At 48.1% G+C, this 25227-nt stretch overlaps 1 protein-coding gene across 2 annotated transcripts in view; it reads left to right on the top strand.

Annotated features, from left to right (window-relative positions):
- The window catches only part of DNAH2 (dynein axonemal heavy chain 2), a 3497426-nt gene that overhangs the window by 2775733 nt on the left and 696466 nt on the right, over positions 1-25227 (top strand). For both annotated transcript variants that reach the window (XM_078670326.1, XM_078670327.1), the window contains one exon: positions 12973-13098. In XM_078670326.1, coding sequence (XP_078526452.1) covers positions 12973-13098 — 126 coding nt within the window. The remainder of the gene's footprint in view (positions 1-12972; positions 13099-25227) is intronic.

The raw sequence follows: 25227 nt of genomic DNA, 5'->3' as shown, positions 1-25227 counted from the left end.
CCCCACCCTTTTTAATGTCTACCTATGTCCTCTAGCCGATGTCGTCCGCCCCTTCGGTGTAAAGATTGTCACCTATGCGGACGACACGCAGCTAGTGGTAGCACTGGACCCCCCCTTAACTCACATCACAGTCTACACAAATGCCTGGAAGCTGTCGCCGCTTGGATGTCCGGCTCCTGTTTAAAACTTAACGAGGACAAAACAGAGGTAATGCTCCTTGGAAATAACATCACGAAATCCATTGACCCTATCTGGCCCCTCTGTTTAGGAAGTCCCCCGCAACCCAAAGAGCAAATCAAGAGCCTAGGCATCTGGCTCGACCAAACTCTCACCTTTAACCATCAAGCTACCAAGCTCGCTGCCACATGTTTCGGGCTGATGAGACTACTTCGTAAGATTCTCCCTCTCCTTCCGTTCCACTCAAGACGGATTATGGTTCAAGGATTAATCCTCTCCCACTTGGATTGTGGAAACGCCCTATATCTTGGGGCCCCACAGTCCACACTTAACAAAATCCAGGTTATTCAAAATTGCGCGGCAAGAATTCTCCTGGATATTCCTCGCCGAACCTCAATCAGAGCCAGATTGAGGGATCTCCACTGGCTCCCGGTGAGATCCAGAATCGAATTTAAGAGCATGTGCATTGCACACCGCTCTTAATGGGGAACAGGCCCCTCCATCAATTCCCCCCTGGTGAAAACCTATCAGCCTTCCCGCTCCCTCAGATCCGCGACCTCCCACCTCGCCTCAGTACCACGCATTAGAAAAGCCAGGTGTGGAGGCCGCTCACTTTCCTACAAGCTAGCCAAGATTTGTAATTCACTCCCCCTCTCTATTAGATCAGAACCCAATCTATTTACTTTCCGTAAACTTCTTAAAACCTGGCTTTTCAGTAAAACCTCGGTTTAAATATTCATTCAGCTCCACTCTTTCCAGCCTCTCCGGCTCAACCCAATCTCTTCGCAGCGCTGGGACGCCCCTGGGTAGCCAACGCACTATACAAATCCTCATTCCATTCCATTCCATTCCACTGAAACATATGATGTTATATATCAAACCAAACACAAGGAGATGATGGACGCAGCGCTCATCGTGGGTCCCTTGCTCACTTTGCCACTGGTTTCAAGCTAGCCTGGCTGATGGGGGCTGTTAGCCTGAAACCGGTCCCAGGATGCTTGTTTCTGTTCCGGGAAGACATGGCTTGGCAGTTCTGCATGACTATTTCCGTGAGGCACAGGGTCAAGACCAGTGTTCCCTCTAACCCGCACGGATGCGCGCCCGCGCACTTTTAAGGCACCCGAGCGTGCAGTGCCCCTTGTGAAGCGCGCACTTGTTCTCGCCGCCACCCGGTTTTAAAACGCGAGCGGCGAAAAACGGCAATTTGCCGGTTGCCTGAGGCCTTTGTCAAAGGATTCCTGTTAATCACAGCGCCCGTCATGCGCTGCAATTAACAGGAAAACTTTCACAAATGCCCACAATAATCCCGCAGTCTCACTCTATTGAGAAAAGACATGCAGCAAGTCCAAAAGCACAATGTGTGCTTTACACGTTGTGCTTTCAGACGTGCTTCATTTCTTTTCTAAATAGAGCGCAGCTGGGTGCTGATTGTGGGCCTTTGTAATAATATTCCTGTTAACTGGAATCCTTTCAGGTAGTTATTGGGCTTTGTGGGGTCCCCTCTATTTGTGTACTGGATACATTAAGGAGCCCCGCCCTGCTTCTGTAACAATGTCCGTCTGTAGTATGGAACTATACAGTAATGACCATATTAGGGGACTTTTGAAACAGAGCCTGTGGTAACTCATTCGGACCTCGTACAGTCAGACTGTAAGCTATTGATTATTAGCTTAATATCAGCAAGGGTGCAGTCAGCCATGCACGCTGGCACATGAGGGCACTCCAGTGGTGCCTCCGCAGGCAGTGGTATCAGCACAACGGAGATCTCAGGGAGTCAGTGAGGATCTCCAGAGAAGCTGCAGCGGATCTATCTTGGTGAAGCGTGGAAGGCAATCTGTCTCAAGGAAAGCCTTTTCAACTTCCTCCATCGGTGGCCACAGTGATAACGGATGCATCCACTCTCGGGTGGGGTGCTCATCTGGGAGACCTGGAGGTCAAGGGTCTTTGGTCTCCAGAGGAAAGGTTGCTTCACATCAACCTTCTAGAGTTGCGGGCGATACGTCTGGCACTCAAGGCCTACCTCCCTTCCCTTCGCAGTGTGTCAGTGCAGGTCCTGACGGACAACACGACCGCGATGTGGTACATCAACAAGCAGGGAGGAGTGGGATCGCAGTGTCTCTGCACAGAGGCTCCGCGCCTCTGGTCCTGGGTTCAGGACCATCAGATTTGTCTGATGGCAAATCATCTGGCCGGAGTTCAGAACGTTCGTGCAGACAGTCTCAGTCGGCAGTTCTCTGCCGATCACGAGTGGAGGCTCCATCCGGGGGTAGTTCACAACATCTTTCAGATGTGGGGGTCTCCTCGGGTGGACCTGTTCGCCACTCGCGAGAATGCTCACTGCCTGTCATTCTGCAGTCTCCAGTATCCGATGCAAGGAGCCTTGGGGGACGCGTTTCAGTTGAGTTGGAGTTCGCAACTCCTTTACGCGTTTCCTCCCATACCATTGATTCCTCGGGTTCTGAGGAAAATTCGCCAAGACCGGGCCCAAGTCATATTGATCGCCCCGGATTGGCCAAGAAGGGTGTGGTATTCAGACCTTCTCCACCTCTCCTCTCACCCGCCGCTCCGTCTCCCTCACAGGGCAGATCTCCTCTCTCAGATGGAGGGGCAGGTTCTACACCCCCACCTCCAGAACTTACACCTTCATGCCTGGAGATTGAACGGGGAAACCTGATTTCTTTTTCTCTCCCTCACGATGTGGTGGATGTCATTTTGTCAGCCAGGCGTGACTCCACTAAGTCCATCTATTCTTATAGGTGGTCAAAATTTGTTACTTGGTGCAGGGAGAAGTCTATTGACCCTTTGAGGGCCCATTTATCTGATGTTCTCCAGTTTGCCCTTTCTCTGGCACAGCAAGGGCTTGCTGTGGCCACGGTGAAGGGTTATCTTTCTGCGCTGTCGGCTTTTATCTGTTTGCCTGACCAGCCTTCTCTTTTTAAATCTCCTATAGTTTTAAGGTTTTTGAAGGGCCTCACAAATAAGTTCCCTCCTACCCCTTTTATTGTGCCTCAGTGGGATTTAAATCTTGTTTTGACATTTTTAATGGGTGCTCCTTTTGAGCCTCTTCATAAATGTCCTATGAGGCTTCTGACTTTCAAAACGGTTTTCCTCGTTGCAATAACCTCTGCAAGGAGGGTAAGTGAGCTTCAAGCTCTTAGTCACAAGCCCCCTTTCTTGTCCATTCATGCTGATCGAATGTTTCTTAGGACCAGGGCTGCTTTTCTGCCTAAGGTGGTGACTCCTTTCCACCTTGGTCAATCCATTACCCTGCCTACCTTTTATCCTCCCCCACACCCTTCCAAGGAGGAGGAGAGATTACACCGTCTGGACCCCAAGAGGGCGGTGTCTTTTTACCTGGACAGAACTAAAGACTGTCGATTGGACGACCAGCTCTTCGTTGTTTTTGCTGGCTGCGAGAGGAAGAGCGGTCCATAAGAGGACTTTGTCAAGATGGATCGTCCTCTGTATTAAGATCTGCTACTCTTTGGCCGGTAAGGAGCCTCCAGAGGGTATAAGGGCTCATTCTACTAGAGCTAAGTCTTCGACCTCTGCATTGGCTAGAGGTGTGCCTGTAGAGGATATTTGTAGAGCGGCAACTTGGTCTTCCCTCCACACATTCGCGAAGCATTACTGCTTGGATTCCGAAGTGAGGAGGGACGGTCACTTTGCACGCTCTGTCCTCCAGGATTTCCTGGTCTAGAAGAGTGGACACCCTCCTCCGGGAGTGGGGACTGCTGTGGGACTCTATTCACAAGGTGAGGAATCCACACGGCAGGTGTATCTATCAGAAGAACAAGTTACTTACCTTCGGTAACGCTTTTTCTGGTAGATACAATATCTGCCTGTGGATTCCTCACTGACCCACCCGCCTCCCTGTTGTCCACTCTTCTATGCCAGAGTTTCTATTATGTATTTGTTTATTTCAAATGTTTTGTTGCATTTGCTTCACACTGTGTATGTGTTACGTTGATATTTGTACTGCGTATACTGTGTATATATCTACTGTCATTGGTCCGTCTGTGTGCCTCGAAGGCACGGAAAAAAGGGCAGAACTGATGTCATCACGCCGGCGTGGGCCTATTATAGGCGTCGGTGACGTCAGCGGAGTCGCGAGCGATGCCGTGCCTCTGTGACGTCCGGATCCACGTCGGCGCGAAGCTACAAAAAGAATTTCCGAATGTTGCTGACGCAAGGGGATATTCACAAGGTGAGGAATCCACAGGCAGATATTGTATCTACCAGAAAAAGCGTTACCGAAGGTAAGTAACTTGTTCATTTGCTCTGCGTGGCCCAAACTCCTTTCCATTACCCGTCCGCCTGAAATTCGTTGCATCCTTACTTTTGCTGGTGTGGATGATTCTAGCCCAGAAATCATTGTGAACTGCTTTTCCATACGCCCAGAGCTCCTTTTTCAATGTACTCCTCTGGGATCGCTTCTGCTTTTAGAACCTTACACAAGGGATTTGCTCGGAACTGTTGCATGAGCCTGTTTACATTTTTCTTGGAGCACCTCACTTCATATGGGTGCTACTGTGTTGTCCAAGCTTTGAAATTGTAGCCTTGGGTGGAGTACTTTCTGAGAAATGTCATTGTAATATATATATACTTCATTAAATCTTGCCAACTTTATGGTACCTTTTTTAACTATATTTTCAAAAATAAAGCTTGTGCAGTTATCAACAATATATTCAGCAATTTCTTCATTTGATCCAACCTTATGTAATTCACTGTATACCTATTCGACAGTATAGTTTTGATGCAGTTAGAACTTGTGCATGTGCTACCAAAGAAATGCAAATGACCTTGGGTGGTAGATGGCCGCTCTCTGGACGCTGATCTATACTGAACTGCTGAATCGGATTAAATAAGGTGACATTTGCTAGGGTATAGTCCTGGTATGAGATGCAGTCATTCATAATTTTCGCCAATGCTGGCTCATTGTCACCAGAGAACCGACAGTCTAGAACCATAAGGCCTACTAAAGTGAGAAATCTACAAAAACAATTTCCTAAGCGATCACGGCGCTTCTTTGGCAGGAAGACTTGCATTGGAATGGCCACCTGAAGGCCCGTCTCATATACGTCAATCTCTTCTTCTTGAATGCAAAATAGATTGAGGTTGAAGTCACCTGTTGGCAGCATGTATGCATTAGTATGTGCCTCTTTCAGATCCATAATAACTTTGCATAACTTTAAAACTTCCAATCTTTTTTTTCTTTAGGGAGTGGATTTAAGTAAACATTCAAAAGGATCAGGTCAGGACCAGGGAAGTACTGTAAGGAAACCATGGGTCAGGGTGAGGCAGGAGGCCCGTACCATTAGACTAGAGCTGATATAAATCGAAAGGCCCCCTCTACAGCGACCTAACTGCCCAAGCAAGTAGTCGAGCAAGTATATTTGATATATTGCCATATGATTCATAAGAAAAGCTAGAAGTAATCATTCCACAAGATTAAAACCAATACCCCCTTACATTTAAATGATTTACTCCCAAAACCGTCATCTGGTAGTAAAAGAGAGATGGCTGTGGGCCCCTCATGCCCTTGGCTTAGTGGCCATTAACTTAAAACCTTTCCCTAGCCAGACCTTTCCAGGCCTCGCCTATAGACAGCCTTTAGCTGTTGTCGAAGACGTATTGTGGACAGGGGTAGGCAAAAAGCAAACTGAAATACTCCGCACCTCCCCCCCCCCCCGCCAATTCGATCGGTACCTCAAATGCCATCAGGAGAGGGAAGCTAGTAAGGTCTGTCCTCCCTAGAAGGGGTCTTTTATCCCTCCTATTTATTAATCTCTCCACCATTTAAGCCTTTCATCCAGCGTCCATTTCACCTGTCTATTCATGCTCCCATCTGTCTGTCTTTTCATCTAATCCATCCATCCTTCCTTTACCATTCCATCCATCATTTCACCCACCTTTTGTCAATCATCCAGCCTTTAACCCTTTCACCCAGGTTCCCATCCATCTATCCAAACATTCATCCTTCAAACCATTCTTACATGCACCCACCCATGCAAATATAACTTTACTCTTCCATCTCTCAGACCTTTCACCTTTGTATCCATCCTTTTATTGACCTCTCCTTCTTGTCGCAGTTTCTTCTTTCTTTTCATATTTCCTATATTTCATTCTTCCTTTCTGCCTTCCTTTCTCTTTCCCTCTATTGTCCTCATTATTTCTCCATCTTTTATGGTTTCTACCCAGCATTTAGAAAAGAAATGCAGAAAGTTTTTAGATAGTGCAAACTCAACCCAAAAGTATTGGAGCACTTTACATGATTTAATGTTATATATTTATTTTGTATGCACGGGGAGATTAATTGATTTGCCCAGAATCACAGGATGTTAGGCTGACCCGAGACTAAAAACCCATCTCCTAAATCGATAGCTCAAGCATTAGCCACAACCCCAACCACAAGAGTGGAAGCATTTTCAATAATATATACAACTTGATGCAAAAAACAACCATTGACAAAGCCAATAGTCTAGGCTTCTTGTAGGTGTAATGTTACTTGTATTATATATCTGGATGCAATGACAGAAGCAGCAAAATATCAGTAGGGCGGCACACTATGAGATGCACATATTTTTAGTGTAATTGCTTTTATAGCGCACCCTTAATTGCATCGGTTACGCACCTTTGAAAGATCACCGAGTATTTTCATCCTATTCAAAGCCCTGGTCTACACATGCGGTCAGGTTCTTGGCGCACAAAGCCTTGGCTGCAGCGCACACAGACCTTACTCTGCCGCACACAGAGGAAAATAATTAGAGGGAAAATTGGTCAAGACAGATTTTCATATAGCTGTGTCTGAACTGGTGTGGCGAAGTGAGCTAAAGAGTGATGATGGATTCAACCCTGATCTGCGACTGGGGGTGAGTGTCTGAAAAGTTTCCGCACTCCGTCCATCATCTCCTTGTGTTTGCTTTGTTCCTCCTAAGTTGGCAATGTATGCCCAGACGTGGGTCTCTTTCTAACTTCGCCACTGGATTCAAGCTAGCCTGGCTGATGAGGGCTGTTAGCCCGAAACCGGTCCCAGGATGCTTGTGTCCGGTCGAGGGAAGACATGGTTTGGCAATTCGGGCTTGACTGTTCCCATGAGAGGCACTTGGTCAAGACTGATTTGCATTTAGCAGTGTCTGAACTGAGGTGGGGAAGTGAGCTAAAGAACCATGATGGATTCAACCCAGATCTGTGACTGGAGGTGAGTGTCTGAAAAGTTTCAGCGCTCCGTCCATCATCTTCTTGTGTTTGTGTTATATATCAAACACCTCATATTAATAAACCCACACTGATTCCAGTGAAGGATTTATTAATACATGCACCCAGAAAGCACCTTACAGGGACTGCGCTAGGGTCTTGCTGGGTGGCCAGAGTCAACAAAATTCCTTAGCTACTACATATAAAAACTTGGCTCTTGAAGCTGGGTTTAATTGAATTCTGGCTGCATCCTACTGCTATTCCATGAGATGCCCATGATAATCTAAAAACATGTTATTGGAATTTTACTCTAAGAGCAAAAACAACTGCTGGTAATTCAACTCTTGTAGAGTCTTATCTCCTGTTTAAATGCATGCCAGAATTTGAGCCCTTTATGAATTTTCTTATTAATTCAACTGCAAGAGCACTTTTTATAAAATTCAGACTGGGGATTTTCCCTTTGGCCTTTTTTACTCATTCTTGGACCAAGAAAGAACACCTAATCTATGTCCGACGGGGTGTCAGAATATAGAGACTGTTAAACCTGTCATTATTTTTTTGTAAAGTGTGGGTAAAACAATGCTCAAAGGGGATTATCCACCCTCTTTGTCGACTTCTAAACTTTTTCGATCGCCATACTGCTTTGGGAACATGCAAAACAAATACTGTAGGAGGCTGGCTTAGTATATGGTGCATACTTATTTAAGTGATGCATCTTGCATTAATACAGGCAACCCTTATAGTGACTTTAGTGGTCTTTGATAACCATAGAAAGCTCTCAAAGTGGTAGCTGTGGAGAGCAGCCTTCAGGCTTATTTTGAAGGAGTGTTAAGCAGCTTGTTTCACAAGTTCAAACATGTAGTGTAGGTTAAACAAAAAAGAACCCAACAGTGTTTATAAAAAACACTTCTATTTATTACAAAACATTCCCTAACACATTGGTATACCTCCTACCCAGAGATACTAACACAGAGTGTGAAGTGAGGGATGAAATCCTACGTGCTGCTTCCAAAACACAAAGAAATGCTTATCTGATGTAGTGCTGTTTTGATACTTTTGACTTGATGCAAGATGATACTGCTGGACATTTTGAATGAGTTTTTAGTACTGCACATTTAGGTATCAGGTTAACGTACAGTGAAGCTTTGAGTCTTTTGGGAAGTAAAGGGCTTCTAAGTGTTTACAGATTGAGGCAGCTTATGAGTTTATGGATTCAATCTGTGAAATGGGTCCCAGTTGAGCTTGTGCAGTACTGGAGGTACAAATCTTTGAGTATTACTTGTGGATTGTGTCTACTTGATACCCTACGCCACACTCAAAAAGATTTTAAACAAGGTGTGAGGTAAAATGTATGTAAGAGAATGATCGATTTTTGGTTATACCTCATGTAGGAAGCTGGCTCTTGATATGATAAATCAAAAAGAGGTATATCATGCAAAGAGTCCAGGTATTTTCTTATCAGTGGACAGTGACTTGCTCTAGCAATCCAAAGGTGCTCTTCTAGGGGATAGTATGGTTGATCAGCCTTAGGCTTATCAGAGAGGAGTGTTAGACATCTGCAGAATACATACACAGTCAATAAATGATCCACACGACTGATCTTTATATATATTTAGGCACCAGAATCCAACATCTCCCCTCCCTCCCCTACTTTTGTTGAGCCTCACCTCCCGGTTGTCCATGGTTGTCTTTCTTCTATTCCCCTGCTTACCGAAGAAGTGTTCCTTGCAATACTTCCAAAAGTAAAGTCTGGATCCCCGGCAGATACCTGCCCAGCTCACATTCTACAACAAATTTACACTACCTGTCCCAATCCGCCAATCTCTTTCCTCAATAGCTCGTTGGCTCAGGGTGTGGTAATTCCAGCTCTTAAATCTGCCACTATAGTTCCCATCCTGAAGAAATCTGGTGCGGATTCTTCCGCTCCAGTTAATTACCGCCCCATCTCCCTCTTGCCCTATTTGGGCAAGGTGTTGGAGCGGCATGTAACATCGGTCCTTAGTGCCCATGTAGAAGCCAATGGAGTCCTAGCATCTCGCCAGGCAGGCTTTCGACCTAGGCACTCCACCGAGTCCGTCGTGGTGTCGGTCCTGAACAACCTCAGGGAGGGTATGGACCAAAACAACTACCAGGCCCTGGTACTCCTCGATCTCTCCGCCGCCTTCGACACGGTTGATCATACCATCTTACTTTCCCGTGTCGGAGCGGCGGGGGTCGGGGGCTCAGCCCTGGTTTGGCTATCATCCTTCCTGAGGGACCGCACCCAGGCGGTCCGGTTAGGGGACTTTTCAGCCACACAACTCAAGGTCACTTGTGGTGTTCCCCAGGGTTCTTCTCTATCCCCTCTCTTGTTCAATCTCTATATCTATCCTCTGATCTTTGCTCTTCAACAACTGGAGGTCACCGTTTATAATTATGCGGATGACCTCCAGCTTATCTTTTCCCTCTCTTCTTCTCCCCATTCTATTTCCAATTTTCAGACTATTATGATTTTCATCAGGGACTGGATGGACCACAACCATCTGAAGCTGAACCCCGATAAAACAGAATTGGTCCTTACGGGTGGTCCCTCCAGTCCCTGGAACTCCTTATTCTGGCCTTCTTCCTTCGGATCCCCTCCCACTCCCTCTTCCTCAGTCAAAACTTTGGGTTTCAAGATCAATAATCAACTTGATCTTCATTCACAAATTAACTCTGTTGTTTCTTCTTGCTTTCTTGTTCTTCGAACTATTCGCTCTGTCTCTCGCTTCTTTTCCTCCCCTGCACTTAAACTAATCATGTCCGCTCTGGTGATCTCCCGGCTGGACTACGCTAACGCGCTATACAACGGTATACCGGCGTATAGTTTGCGGAAGCTCCAGCTGGTTCAAAACCAGTCGGCCAGATTGGTGTATGGTCTCCCTCGTTCCCATCACTCCACCCGCTTACTGAAGGCACTACATTGGCTTCCAGTTAGGGAGCGATCCCTTTTTAAAACTGGCTGCATGGTCTTCCAGGCGCGCCAGGGTATGGCTCTTGCCTTCATTTCTTCTTTGTTAAAGGAGTATACCCCTGTTCGGGAGCTTAGATCATCCTCCCAATCTCTTCTCCATGTACCCCGCTACCGACGTAAAAAATGGGGCGGAACCAATTTCTCAACTTTGGCACCATCCTTTTGGAACTCCCTTCCTGACCACCTACGTCTAGCTAGACATTATTCCCTCTTTCGAAAAGACCTTAAGACTTTTTTGTTTACCCAGACCTTTCCCAATGTTATCTGATTTTAAATTCCCCTTCACTGGCTTGTTGTTCCTACTGTTAAACTAGCTTTCATAAGCGCCAAGAAACCGCATGGTGTATGTAGCGCTATACAAATATTTTAAATTCAAATTCAAATTCAATCAATACGATCAAGTGTGTACGTTTTGCAAGAGAAATACTTTACGTTTTAAAATGTTGACAGTGCATTCTTCAGAAGCTGCAAATTTATCCTATGGGATGAAAAACAAGTTTGGCATTCAGGTAGAGAACAGCAACTTACGGTGAGTATGGGGTAAGGTCCAATGCAGTACCAGCAAGTAACCTCTAGCAGCACTAGGGCAGCCGGATGCACGGGTGCAATACAGCATTAGATGCCCAATTTTAGTCAATGGGGAGCGGTCTGCCTGAAAAGAGGCTGTAGGTTTGGACTGGGAGGCCATTTTGGCTGTACCAACAAGGAGACTGAGGTCTTACAATGCTCTGGGACGTAGGGACACCTGTGGTCCTCTTCTCCATGGGCCAGGGACAACAGGTGCAGAGGTGTTCTTAGGTGTTGTGTTTTTGTCACTTAGAGCAGTCGCATTAGGGGGGCCTGCAAACAGAGGCCGTAGGTGGTGTTGAGAAGTCCACAGCAGGAAAACCCAAGGAGAGCTATGGGTTTGGATGGTCTGGGGACCACGTTTGCCCTGTTGGGGCACTTCAGCTCGGGTTCGATGGTTAGGGTGCAGTGGAGCTTTCCGGCTTTGAGTTTTCACAGTCTTGGAGCCTCACAATTCTTGTTTTTGGTACCCTCAGGATGCAGGAGAGCAACTCCACTACACAATGGGATTTCCTTCATTTTTGGAGAAGTGCTGGCAGTCCTCCCAGGCTTTGGAGTATCAGCAGCTTGCAGGGTGAGGTGACTTTGGTGCAATGGACGAGGAGAGGGGAAGAGGCTGGCAGGGCTAGTGCCAAGTCTGTTGCTTCTTCTGCTTTTCTTGCTTTCACAGCTTTTTGCTCTTTCTTCTTCTTTGGATCAGCAGTATTTGATTTCCAAAATACTGATTTGAGAGGCGTTAGGGGAGTGTAAGGTAGTAGCCAATGGGCAACTTACCCCTGGGGTCGCTATGCCCCCAAATGATCACTTCCTGTGGGAAGTGGGCATAACCATGTCCCAGAGATCCTAAGTTTACCATCACCAAGATGGCTAGCTCTGAAAAGTCACCTCCATTTCAGGAAGCCCACATTAGGAGTGGTAGTAGCCTGAGGGTGGACACACCTATCTGACTAACTAATTTCCCCGCCTCTTCAGGTGCCAAATGGCTCTAGACAAAGAGGGTCGGCATCCTCTCCTGTGAGGGAAGCCAGATTTTCATACCAAAGACAGTGGGCTCTTTGAAGCTCTGCTGCCTTGGACTGCTAATTAGAAGGTCATCCTGTGGGAGGGGGTGTAAACGCCCTCTGCCCGAGTAAGCTATATTTCTGACCTCTTGAGAGCAAACGCCCTCACCCTTGATTTTTTTTGGGGGGGGGGGCAGGGGGGAGGTCAGAAACTTGTCTCTGGTGGTAGGCTGGCGGATACCAGTCCGTCAACACACCAGTAGCTGGTAGGTTTTCAGGGGGCACCCCTAAGTTGCCCTCTGTGTGCCTATATTAATAAATCCAATACTGGCATCATTGTGGGTTTATTAATAACAGGTGTTTGGAATCAAACACCCCTATTTTCAGCTAAGCCATCATGTAGCTGGGAAACTCGTTTTCACCAGTGTCCAAAATGGTTTTCCTGTTGACTTGTACTGGCAGCAATAGAGCCAACCAGCATAGGGGCATATCTGCTCATGCAGACATGTCCTCACATGTAATATAGTGCACCCTGCCTTAGGGCTGTAAGGCCTGCTGTAGGGATAGTTTACATATTCTGCATGCAGTGTCTGTGAGCTTGGTACACACAGTTATGTGCCCTGTCGTGTTTTCACTTTTGTCTGCACCAAGACATGCAGCCTGCAGTGAGGGGTCATTTTTGGGTGGCACAAGTCATGCTGAAGCCCTTAAGAACCCTCTTTAGCCTCCTTACCTAGGTCACAGAGGTACCACTTACTAGGGAATTACAGGGAGTGCTAAATGTATTGCCACATTGAGATACAATTGCTCAGTTTGAAAGGAGTGTACACTTACAAAAGCTCTGAATATATTTGCTGCCAACTATCATGTTGTACACTACATTATCTCAAGAAAAGTGGTTAGACCAAATTGATAGCCATGTGTAGAATGAACCCATGCCAGGTAAGCTAATTGAATCCACTGTGCAAATACGGATATTGTATCTTTAAATGCTGGCTGGGGTTATTTCCATTATGTATTTTCTTTGTTTCTTTGTAGGGCCTTGAGGAAGCCCTTGGCTATCTGGTGGGAGATTGTCTTCTGGCGTCGGCTTTCCTGTCATATTTGGGACCTTTTCTCTCCAGCTACCGTGATCAAATTGTCTCAGAGATCTGGGAGAAAGAGGTGCGTCACAACCAATAGTTCACAAACTGGACACTGCAAAAATGGGTCCTCAATTCTGAGGTGTCACACGAGTAAGACATAGAGCATGACTTTGAACATTAGCCTGTTATACCAGATTGCCTCCTTATCCACTGTATACCTGTCAAAAGCATATGCTAACGCCCATGTAGCACAAAGAATCTCAAGTAGTCCTCTTTTGCAATTATTCTAGTGACTCACTTTTACATGAATTATTTCCTTGTACTAGACTAAAGCTTTTGACTGAGAGGGTTGGATGGACATCTCTCAGTGGCTCATAACAACAACCCCATACAGTCTTTTAACATTATCACTTCAATGTTTCTCAATGTCATCAATACAGGCTTTCAATATCATCACCCCTTCTTAGACTCAATTACTGCTATATGGAACCCTAAGGGCCCGATTATGATGTCGGGCGGATCACCAAGACAGTCCATCGATGGCGGTCCATCCGACATCGGAGGCTGCGGTCCAACCGCAGCATAATGATGCAGTCGGTAGGAGCACAGCAGCGGACTGACCAACCAACACCTCCTGACAGGCTCAAGGACACCATCGGTTGGAGCGTAATCCCTACAATGGGAGCGGTGCCTACAGACGCACCACCATAGGGATTAAAATTACCCTTTTCCCTCTGCCTTTACATGGCAGTCGGACTGCCATGTAAAAGCAGAACCATGAAAAGGCAGATGGAATGGGACTTTGGGAGCCCCTAGCATGGCCCCCGCCTCTGTGGGCTCCGGGGGGCAAATGTGATTCCCCCCATACATCCATGCACCATGTGCCAGGCACCACATGGTGCGTGGATGCTTGAGAACTGCCCTTTTACTCCAGTATTGGAACTTTCATAGATTCACATGCTTTAATCATTCCCCGTCGTCGACATGGGAGTCCACGTTATATAAAAATACCAATGCAAAGCTATTACAAACTAGAAACTAAGCCTATGCCCATTCCAGTTTCGTAACATATCCACTCCTTTTTGTAAAAGAGACAAAATACAACACAACCAATCAGATAAGCCTCACCCTGTAGAACCCGCATGAGAGAACCTCAGATCTTCAGAGCTTTTTACCGCACGTTGTGCTAGGGAGTCTCCACTGATCTCAGCTAATTTATTCTTTATACTATTACTCTTGGGAGATTTTTTCAACTCTTGATTTACCAGACTACTCTACACTTGGTTTTTCTCTATTCCTCATGGCAGACAAGGATAAAAAATGCCTTTTTGTGCCACCTGCTATAAAAAGAGGCTTTATGTGGATGACCCTCATAAGGATTGTATCTACTGCCTGTATCCTGACCACAAAGCCATGGTTTGCAAGGTATGTCGTACCTTTTCCTCTAAGACCTTGAGGAATCAAAAGGGACGTCTCCTTACCTGGCTCCAGAAATTAAAATCCAGGAGAGAGCTGGTCTCTAGTGAAGACAGTGATGAGGCCTCATCTGCTTCGTCTTCTAGAAGATCTGTGAAAAGGGGGAAGATCTGACCCTACTTCCGAAGAGAAGCGCCCTCAGAAAGCCTCTAGAAAGACCTCCACGGGTCTGACAGGCTCAGTCCAACTAAATCTCCTCACCGAGGTGAAAAGGAGAGGAAAGGACTTATAACAGGAGAAAGTAGAGTAAGGAAGTCGAGCTCTGTTCCTCCTTCTTCTCCTGCTGAAGGAAGAAAAGTTTTCAAAAAACCCTAGTCTGTTTTTCTTGAGGAAAAACAGGCAAAGAAATGACCGCAGTCGACGAAGCAGTCGACGACACCATCAACGAAGAAACCGCCATCGAAATTGTCAACGCGGAGTGACAAAGGCCAGTCTCCTCAACTTACAACAGTTACGACAACTGGATCGTCACCGAAAGCTTCTCTGTTATCGACTACCACGATTCCGCCTCCATTGACGACGGAGTCTATGATCGCAGTGAAAACGAAGCTATCTGTCGACGACGAAAACGACAGCGACAAGAATCCTGACGGTGCCGGTAATGGCGTTGATGGTAACAATGACAGTATCAACGACGGTGCAGTTGGTGGCAACATGAACATCGACAACCTCATCGACGGGAGTGAAAATTTCTGGGGGAAAAGTCAGGAAGCGTCAGGTAACTACTGAGCTCATTTCCCCCAGCAAGTTAACTCCTCTGCTACCTTCTCACCTCTTGGAAGAGGAAGATTCAGACGAGGAAGGGCCTTTCGGTTATGCTCGTAGCCCTTCAGAGCTACACTTTAAGGGCCAGGAGGACTATTCTGAAGAAGGATATGAAGGGGAGCAGGACTAGGATCCTCCCCAGGACTACCATAGGGAATATCAAGAGGAGGTAGTCTGCATGCCGTCCTCTTTAATTTTGGACTTGCAATATATGCTGTTGGACTACAAAAGAAGATTTCCAACACCATCTTCAATTTTGGAACAGGGGTCAGTCCCCACATGGCCGCGTTCGGTGCCTTCCACCCTCCGGGTGCCGCCACCACTGCTGCAAATAATAGAGTAGCCTCCACCAACTCCACCTTTTATCCAACACCAAGATGCCTCGGATGACGATTAAGGGGACACGGATCTTCCAGACCCACAAAGGGAGTGGAATGATTATATTATCCCCACTCCTTCCTCCCCTTCACCAGTTCCTGTGGATTTCCTACCGGGGATATAGGTGGTTTCCATAATCTGCTGGAAAGGGCGGCCAAGAGGTTTGATCTGCCTATGCCTTCTTCGCAGACAGAATATTTCTTATATGACTTTACGGAGCCCTTTAAGACGGTAGTGCGAGTCATTTCCATTGTCAAACATGAACGGGAGGAGGATCTTAAAATCAATGAAACCCCAGCTACGGTGGTCCCAGTGCTTCCACGATTGGAGAAGAAATATAAGGCCCCAGAAGATAGCCCAGCTTGCCTGGTGAGTCATCCGAAACCGGACAAGGTTCTATCGCAGGCAGCGCAGCAGAAGTCAAAGAATCGGCAGCTCCTTTCACTACGCCTCCAGACAAGGAAGGCAGACGTCTGGACAATGCAGGCAAGAGACTCTTCTCTATGTCAGGCTTAATGGTCAAAGCAGCTAATGCTTTAGCTATTCTGGGTCACTACGACTGGCAGATGTGGTGTGATTTAGCTCCTTACCTCGACCAACTGCCTGAGGACAGTAAAACAGAGGCAAAAAAAGATCCTCCAGGAAGGGGAGAGGGCCTCCTCAGAGTTCATTGATTGTGCAGTGAACATCACTACAACAGCTTTTCGGTCCTTGGCAGGAGCAGCGGTCCTACGTCACCAAGGTTGGCTTTGAGCAACTTTGTTCAGACCAGAGGTCCAGAACAAAATACTGGATCTTCCATTCAATGGAGAGGCTGTCTTCAGAAAACATATGGATGATGCTGGCCAAGACATGAAAAAGGACACAGACACGGCAAAGTAGTTGGGGAGCGTTCAATACCGCTAAGTTCCTTTTCGAGGAGCAAGGGGTAGAGGGCTTCCTTCATACAGAGGAGAATATCAGCAATATAGATACTCCTCTTATACACCTGCCATGCAGTCTTATCGTCCGCAGTACACCACGCTGTCTTATCCACCGCAGTACAGTCAGCGAAAAGGTTAATCTGCACCCTATTCTAAATCGGCACCCAGAGGCAGAGCAGGACGTCAGGGGAAGGGTTCTTCAAGACGTCAATAGCGGCTTCAGTCTCTGACTACTGTTCCTTCCTGACATCAAACTCCTGTAGGGGGAAGGATTTCTTTGTTATTCCAAAATCGGGAACAAATAACAACAGATCGATGGGTGCTCAACATAGTTCAATTTGGCCATACATTGAAATTTGTTCATCCTCCTCCAAATACTCCTCCTTGCAGTCACATAACAAAACATCTACGTCTCTTGCAACTGGAAGTCTAAAAAATGTTACAGCAGGGGGCAATAGAACCAGTCCAGTTATCTCAAAGAAGAAAGGAATTCTACTCCCGGTTCTTTCTGGTTCAAAAGACTGTCAAAAAGTGGCGCCATATCCTAGATCTGAGGGAGCTCAATATCAATCTCATCAAGCAGTCGTTTCAAATGATCGCCTTACAGGACATTCTTCGACTTCTAAATTCGGGAGATTTCATGGCCACTTCAGACCTAGAGGACGCATATTTTCACGTCCCCTTAATCCATCGCGCAGGAATTTCCTTCGCTTTACAGTAGCTGAGAGCCACGTTCAATTCAAAGTCCTCCCTTTTGACCTCAGATCGGCACCAATACTATTTACTAACATTTTGGCTCCGGTAGCGGTATTCCTCATAAGACAGCAGCAGGTGTTTCCCTACCTAGACGACTGGTTGATAAAAGCCCCTACCAAAACACAGCCAGGGATTCTGTGACAGCCTGTACAAAGCTGTTCAAAGGTCTAGGTCTTACCCTCAAGAGGGAAAAGTCAAGCTTGCGTCCTTTCAAGAACGCCATTTTTCCGGGAGCCATATTAGACAAGTCCCTGAACAGAGCATCTACATCTCTAGAAAGACAAGCCAAACTGATTTCAATGGCGCATCTACTTCTAAAAAGAAGGTCACTTTCAGTTTGCCTCTACAAGCCCCTTCTGGGATCCATGTTGTCCTGCATTCCTCTGTTACCCCACTGCAACCTACAAATGCGTCCTCTTCAGGAGCAACTGGACTTACAGTGGCATCAGGTGGAAGGATCTTTCGAGGACATGATCACGGTAACTTGACAAGCTGCATCATGGTGGATTCACAAGGTGAACTTTCTCAGGGTCTCTCTTTTCTGGTCAACCCAGCTTCTCAGATAATTACAACAGATGCATCTCTAGAGGGCTGGGGCGCGGTCTTACAGAACCTCCAAATAAGTGGTCGATGGCAACAGCATCATCGTCTTTTGCACATCAATCTGCAGGAACTAAGAGCGATTTGCCTAGCCCTACAGGCATTTCTCCCAAGAATCAAAAATTCATTGGTTCTGATCAGAACAGACAATACCACAGCCATGCATTACGTCAACAAACAAACAGGCTGGCACAAGAGTCCTTCTGTTTTCTGTGGACGCTCAAAGTATCTGTGAATGGACAATCCTACATGGGGTTTTGCTGAAAGCCGAGCATCTTCCAGGGAATCTCAACGAGACAGCAGATACACTAAGCAGACTTAAGTCAGTCTGCCATGAGTGGGAGCTGGACCAGAGGACACTGGACGATATCTTCCGGGAATGGGGCAGATCGTCCATAGATCTGTTTGCGACACCGTAAAACAAGAAATGCCAGCACTTTACAAGCTGACATCACCATCCGGGATCCTGGAGGAATGCGTTTTCGTTGGCATGGTCTGGCGCCTTTGCCTATGTTTTCCCCCCATTCCTCTTCTCCTGAGGCTTCTCAGGAAGGTAAAGGCGTAACCCTGCAAGATGATCCTCATAGCACCGTCCTGGCCTCACCAGTACACGGAGCTTCGTCTTTTGTCGGTGGAACAACCGATTCCCTGAGTTCCTATCCCATCATTGCTGATGATGTCCCAGGGCCAAGTGCTGCATCCGGATCCCAAATCCCTTCAATTATCGGCATGGCTCCTTAGCACAGAGAGTATCCCGACCTGAATCTGTCCACAGAGTGTAGAGACATCCTTTCCCATGCTCGTGCTCAGAATACGAACAAGACATACCGAATGAAGTGGAAGAGGTTCTGTCTCTGGTGCCAAAAATCGGGAGTTCACCCTTTCTCTTACTCGGCTCAGAGGATTCTTCCTTACATCCTTTCCTCGGCCAAAGCTGGTTTAGCTCACGCATCCATCAAATCTCACAGCCAACTCTCGTTGTAGAAGAACTTCTTCAGGCTCTTCTCTATCTCAGCAAAGAAAATAAAACAATTTATGAAGGGGCTTTTTCGGGGTTTTCCTCCGATTAAAACCTCCTCCTCCAATCTGGCACCTTAATATGGTCTTGGCTCAGCTCATGAAATATCCTTTGAAGCCTATCCATAAAGCTGAGTTAAAATTCCTTTCTTGGAAGGCGGCTCTTCTTTTGGCACTAACATCTGCAAGAAGGGTTAGCGAATTGCAGGCGCTCACTATTCAGGAGCCTTTTCTTCAGTTAAAAAATGATACAGTGGTGCTTCGTACTAATCCCAAATTCACCCCTAAGGTGTCTTCGGACTTTCATCTGAATGAACCTCTGGTTCTTTTTTTTTTTTTTTTTAAATCTCTTTATTCGCATCAGGTTGGTACATAGGAGCGAACAGTCACTTAGCGTGCAGAGAAAATCAGCGACAGTATTAACAGGAATGCAAAATGAAACATGGTTAGATGTGACCAACAATATGATGAGCGGAGCAACACAGTCTAGAAACTCCATTTTTCCGTTTTCTAGTTTGACAATAATACGTACAAGTACACAGGCGATGCAAAGAGATAAATAAAATGCAAAAAAACCATCAACTAGAGAGATGTCTACAAGGGAGAGAGAGCGGACAACAACACATCGATCATGACAAGGTGGTAATAACGGCTGCATGGGTGACCATAGGATGTCGGGGTAACCAAGAAGTGAGTGTAAGCAGAACAGGCACGGCAAACAGTAGCCAATTTCAGCACAGTAGACAATGCAGGCCAGCCGGGGGAAGAACAGCTAACCCACCCCCTCCGGCACCAGAGAGCTCGCCGCCTGGGACTGTGCCGCCTGTGTTAGCTTGCTAATGTACTGTCTGTAGGGGCCCCAGATGTCGGCTGGGCGCGAGGCGGTTGGGAGCTGTGCGGAGTATTCCACATTGTTTATGTTACACTGGGCCAGACTGCGGAGCCATGTCTTCGAGGTGGGAATGCGCTTAGAACCCCAGAGCATAGCAATTTCCCTTTTTGCAAGCAGAAAACCAATGGCAGCCAGTTTCCTCGGGGTGCTGGGAAATTCAACAACATACCCCATCAATGCAATCTCGAACCTCTGGTTCTTAAGACTTTTTTCCCTCAGCCTTCTACACCGGCTGAGAAATCACTTCATTCTCTGGACGTTCAGCTTTGTTTAAAAGTCTATCTCCAAAGAACGATACACTTCAGAAAGTCACCTCAGCTATTTGTGGCTTTTAGTAATCCTCGTAACGCAGTGGTGTAACGAAATTTGAAGGGGGCCCCCTGCAAACTACATGGAGGCCCCCCCCCATTCTCCGTGCCATTCTAGAGCTCTCAGGCCAGCGACCCGCCATACTGCAGGGGATGCGGGGCTATTGTTACGCCACTGTCACCAATACAGCCGTTATAAGTAACACTGGATGGTGGAGTTAAAGGTTGGGCTTAGTCTGCCAGCAGGCTATCGTAGGTGGTGGTCCATTCATTACAGGGTCCCTGCCATCGGTAGACTGGGGAAGTTTGCCCAATTTTAGGTGGGTTTCCTGATGCAGACTCCTGTCATGATATACAACATCGGGCCCACTCCTCATTCAGTTTTGACAAAAGTGCGTCCACTGCTCCTTCTCGTTTCCATTTTAAAACATTAGACAATGCGACAATGCAGTATTTCAAAAGCAGATGTAACTGCAAAGAGCGCACATTTTGATAATACATTTTTATTAGTAAACAATAGCAATCTTAAGAGGCATTGCAAAGCTTCATACACACTTTGACCCCAATTCCATCACAGTCTCTCTCTCACTCAGTCAGTCAGTATCTCTCTTTCAATCCGTCGGTCAGTCACTCTCTCTCTCTCTCTCTCTCTCTCTCAGTCAGTCTCTCTCTCTCTCTTAGTCTCTCTCTCAATCAGTCTATCTCTCTCAGTCATTCAGTCTCTCTCAATCAGTCAGTCTGTCAGTCTCTCTCTGTCTCTGTCAGTCTGTCAGTCAGTCGGTCTCTCTCTCTCTGTCAGTCAGTCTCTCTCTCTCTGTCAGTCAGCCTCTCTCTCTGTCAATCAGTCTATCTCTCTCTGTCATCCAGTCTCTCTCAGTCAGTCAGTCTCTCTTAGTCTGTCAGTCAGTCTCTCTCTCTCTCTGTTAGTCAGTCAGTCTATCTCTCTGTCATTCAGTCTCTTTCAGTCAGTCAGTCTCTCTCTGTCTCTGTCAGTCTGTCAGTCAGTCGGTCTCTCTCTCTCTGTCAGTCAGTCTCTCTCTCTCTGTCAGTCAGCCTCTCTGTCAGTCAGTCTATCTCTCTCTGTCATCCAGTCTCTCTCAGTCAGTCAGTCTCTCTCAGTCTGTCAGTCAGTCTCTCTCTCTCTATGTCAGTCAGTCAGTCTCTCTCTCTCTGTCAGTCTCTCTCAGTCAGTCCCTCTCAGTCAGTCCCTCTCTCTGTCAGTCCCTCTCTCTCAGTCTCTTTCTCTCAGTCAGTCAGTCAGTCTCTCTCTTTCTGTCAGCCAGTCTCTCTCTATCAGTCAGTCTATCTCTCTCTCTCTGTCAGTCAGTCTCTCTCTGTCAGTCTCTCTCTCTGTCGGTCAGTCTCTCTCTGTCAGTATCTCTCTCTGTCAGTCTCTCTCTCTGTCTCTCTCTCTCTCTCAGTCAGTCAGTCTTCCAGACAGTCTCTCTCTCCCTCTGTCAGTCTCTCTTAGTCAGTCATTCTCTCTCTCTAGCAGTCAGCCAGTCTCTCTCAGTCAGTCTCTCTCTCTCTCTTAGTCAGTGACTCTCTCTGTCAGTCAGTCTCTCTCTCTGTCGGTCAGTCTCTCTTTCTCTGTCAGTCTCTCAGTCTCTCTCTGTCAGTCTCTGTCAGTCAGTCTCTCTCTCAGTCAGTCTCTCTCTCTCTCTCTCTCTCTTAGTCTCTCTCTGTCAGTTAGTCTCTCTCTCTCCCAGTCAGTCTCTCTCTCTCTCCCAGTCAGTCAGTCTCTCTCAGTCAGTCATTCTCTCTCTACCTCAGTCAGTCAGTCTCTCTCTCTCTGTCAGTCAGTCTCAGTCAGCCTCTCTCAGTCAGTCAGTCTCTCTCTGTGTCAGATTCTCTCTGTCAGTCTCTCTCGCCGTCAATCAGTCTATCTCTCTGTCAGTCACTCTCTGCCTCTCTCTCTCAGTCTCTCTCTCTGTCAGTCAGTATCTCTCTACCTCAGTCAGTCAGTCAGTCTCTCTCTCTCTCTGTGCCAGTCAGTCTCAATCTCAATCTCAATCAGTCTCTCTCTCTCTCTCTGTCAGTCAGTCAGTCACTCTCTTAGTCAGCCAGTCTCTCTCTCTGTCAGTTTCTCAGTCAGCCAGTCTCTCGGTCAGTCAGTATTCAGTCTCTGAGTCAGTCAGTCAGTCTCTACTCTCTCTCCACTCTCTCCATTCTCTCTATTCTCTCTCAACTTTGTCCACTCTATCTCCACTGTCTCTCTGTCCACTCTCTCTCCACTGTATCTCTCTCCACTTTCTCTCTCTCTACTCTCTCTCCACTCTCTCAGTATCTCTCTCTCTCCACTCTCTCCACTGTCTCCTTCCACTGTCTCACCCCACTCTTTCTCCACTCTCTCTCTCCCTTCTCTCTCTACTCTCTCTCCACTCTGTCTCTCCCCACTGTCTCTCTCCACTGTCTCTCCCCACTGTCTCTCTCCACACTGTCTCTACTCTCTCTCCACTCTCTCTCCACTGTCGCCCTCCTCTCTCTCTCTACTCTCTCTCCACTCTCTCTATCTCTCTCCATTCTCTCTCTCTACTCTCTCTCCACTCTCTCTCCAATCCCTCTCACCACTCTCTCTCCACTCTCCCTCTCTCCACTCTCTCTCACTCACTCTCTCTACGTTCTCTCCACTCTCTCTCCACTCACTCTCTCTCCACTGTCTATCTCCACTCTCTCTCCACTCTCTCTCTACTCTCTCTCCACTGTCTCTCTCCACTCTCTCCCTCTCCACTCTCTTTCTCTCTCTACTGTCTCTCCCCATCTTCTCTCTCTCTCTCCACTCTCCCTCTCTCTCTCTCCACACTCTCTCTCTCTCTCTCTCTCTCTCCACTCTCTCTCCACTCTCTCCCACTCTCCCTCACAAAGTAGTGTGCATTCCATGGGCATCCGCAGAAATGTTTCCGGGGGGGCACATTTTTTACTTCATCACCATCCCCCTTGCACCCTTCTACCCTCTGCCTTGCACCCTTCTCGCCCTCCCTCTTGCACCCTTCTCCCCCTCCCCCTTGCACCCTTCTCCCCCTCCCCCTTGTACACTACTCCACCTCCGCCTTGCATCCTTTTCTACCTTGCACCATTCTCCCCTCTGCCTTGCAACATTCTTCCCTCTGTCTTGCACCCTTCTTCCCTCTGTCTTGCACCCTTCTCCCTTCTGCCTTGCACTCTTCTCCCCTCTGCCTTGCACCCTTCTCTCTGCCTTGCACCCTACTCCACCCCCGCCTTGCACCCTTTTCTACCTTGCACCATTCTCCCCTCTGCCTTGTACCCTTCTCCCCCTCCCCCTTGTACCCTACTCCACCTCCGCCTTACACCCTTTTCTGCCTTGCACCATTCTCCCCTCTGCCTTGCACCCTTCTCCCCTCTGCCTTGCACCCTTCTCCCCTCTGCCTTGCACCCTTCTCCTCTCTGCCTTGCACCCTACTCCACCTCCAACTTGCACCCTTTTCTACCTTGCACCATTCTCCCCTCCCCCTTGCACCCTTCTCCCCCTTGTGCCCTATCATCTCTGCCTTGCACCCTACTCCACCTCCGCCTTGCACTCTTTTCGACCTTGCACCAATCTCCCCTCTGCCTTACACCCTTCTCCCCTCTGCCTTACACCCTTCTCCCCTCTGCCTTGTACCCTTCTTCCCTCCGCCTTGCACCCTTCTCCTCTCTGCCTTGCACCCTTCTCCCCTCTGCCTTGCACCCTTCTCCTCTCTGCATTGCACCGCTCTCCGCTCTGCCTTGCACCCTTCTCCCCTCTGCCTTGCACCCTTCTCCCCCTCCCCGTTGCACCCTTCTCCCCTCCGCCTTGCACCCTTCTCCTCTCTGCCTTGCGCCCTTCTCCTCTCTGCCTTGCACCCTTCTCCTCTCTGCCTTGCACCCTTCTCCCCTCCGCCTTGCACCCTTCTCTTCTCTGCCTTGCACGCTTCTCCCCTCTGCCTTGCACCCTTCTCCCCTCTGCCTTGCACCCTTCTCCTCTCTGCCTTGCACCCTTCTCTTCTCTGCCTTGTACCCTTCTCCCCTCTACCTTGCACCATTCTCCCCTCTGCCTTGCACCCTTCTCCCCTCTGCCTTGCACCCTTCTCCTCTCTGCCTTGCTCCCTACTCCACCTCCGCCTTGCACTCTTTTGCTACCTTACACCATTCTCCCCTCTGCCTTACACCCTTCTCCCCTCTGCCTTACACCCTTCTCCCCTCTGCCTTACACCCTTCTCCCCTCTGCCTTATACTCTTCTTCCCTCCGCCTTGCACCCTTCTCTACCTTGCACCCTTGTCCCCTCTGCCTTGCACCCTTCTCCTCTCTGCCTTGCACCCTTCTCCCCTCTGCCTTGCACCCTTCTCCTCTCTGCCTTGCACCCTTCTCCCCTCTGCCTTGCACCCTTCTCACCCTCTGCCTTGCACCCTTTTCTACCTTTCACCATTCTCCCCTCTGCCTTGCACCCTTCTCCTCTCTGCCTTGCACCATTCTCCCCTCTGCCTTGCACCTTTCTCCCCTCTGCCTTGCACCCTTCTCCCCCTCCCCGTTGCACCCTTCTCCCCTCCACCTTGCACCCTTCTCCTCTCTGCCTTGTGCCCTTCTCCTCTCTGCCTTGCACCCTTCTCCTCTCTGCCTTGCACCCTTCTCCTCTCCGCCTTGCACCCTTCTCCTCTCTGCCTTGCACCCTTCTCCTCTCCGCCTTGCACCCTTCTCCCCTCAGCCTTGCACCCTTCTCCCCTCTGCCTTGCACCCTTCTCCCCTCTGCCTTGCACCCTTCGCCTCTCTGCCTTGCAACCTTCTCTTCTCTGCCTTGCACCCTTCTCCCCTCTGCCTTGCAACCTTCTCCCTCTCTGCCTTGTACCCTTCTCTACCTTGCACCCTCCTCCTCTCTGTCTTGCACCCTTCTCCCCCTCCTCCTTGCACCCTTCTCTACCTTGCACCCTTCTCCTCTCTGCCTTGCACCCTTCTCTTCTCTGCCTTGCACCCTTCTCTTCTCTGCCTTGCACCCTTCTCCCCTCTGCCTTGCACCCTTCTCCCCCTCCGCCTTGCATCCTTCTCTACCTTGCACCCTTCTCCCCTCCGCCTTGCACCCTTCTCTACCTTGCACCCTCCTCCTTTCTGCTTTGCACCC

The sequence above is a fragment of the Lissotriton helveticus genome, chromosome 12 (assembly GCF_964261635.1).
Source record: "Lissotriton helveticus chromosome 12, aLisHel1.1, whole genome shotgun sequence".
NCBI lineage: Eukaryota > Metazoa > Chordata > Amphibia > Caudata > Salamandridae > Lissotriton > Lissotriton helveticus.
The sequence above is the reverse complement of the archived record's forward strand: the minus strand, read 5'-3'. Positions and strand labels throughout refer to the sequence as shown.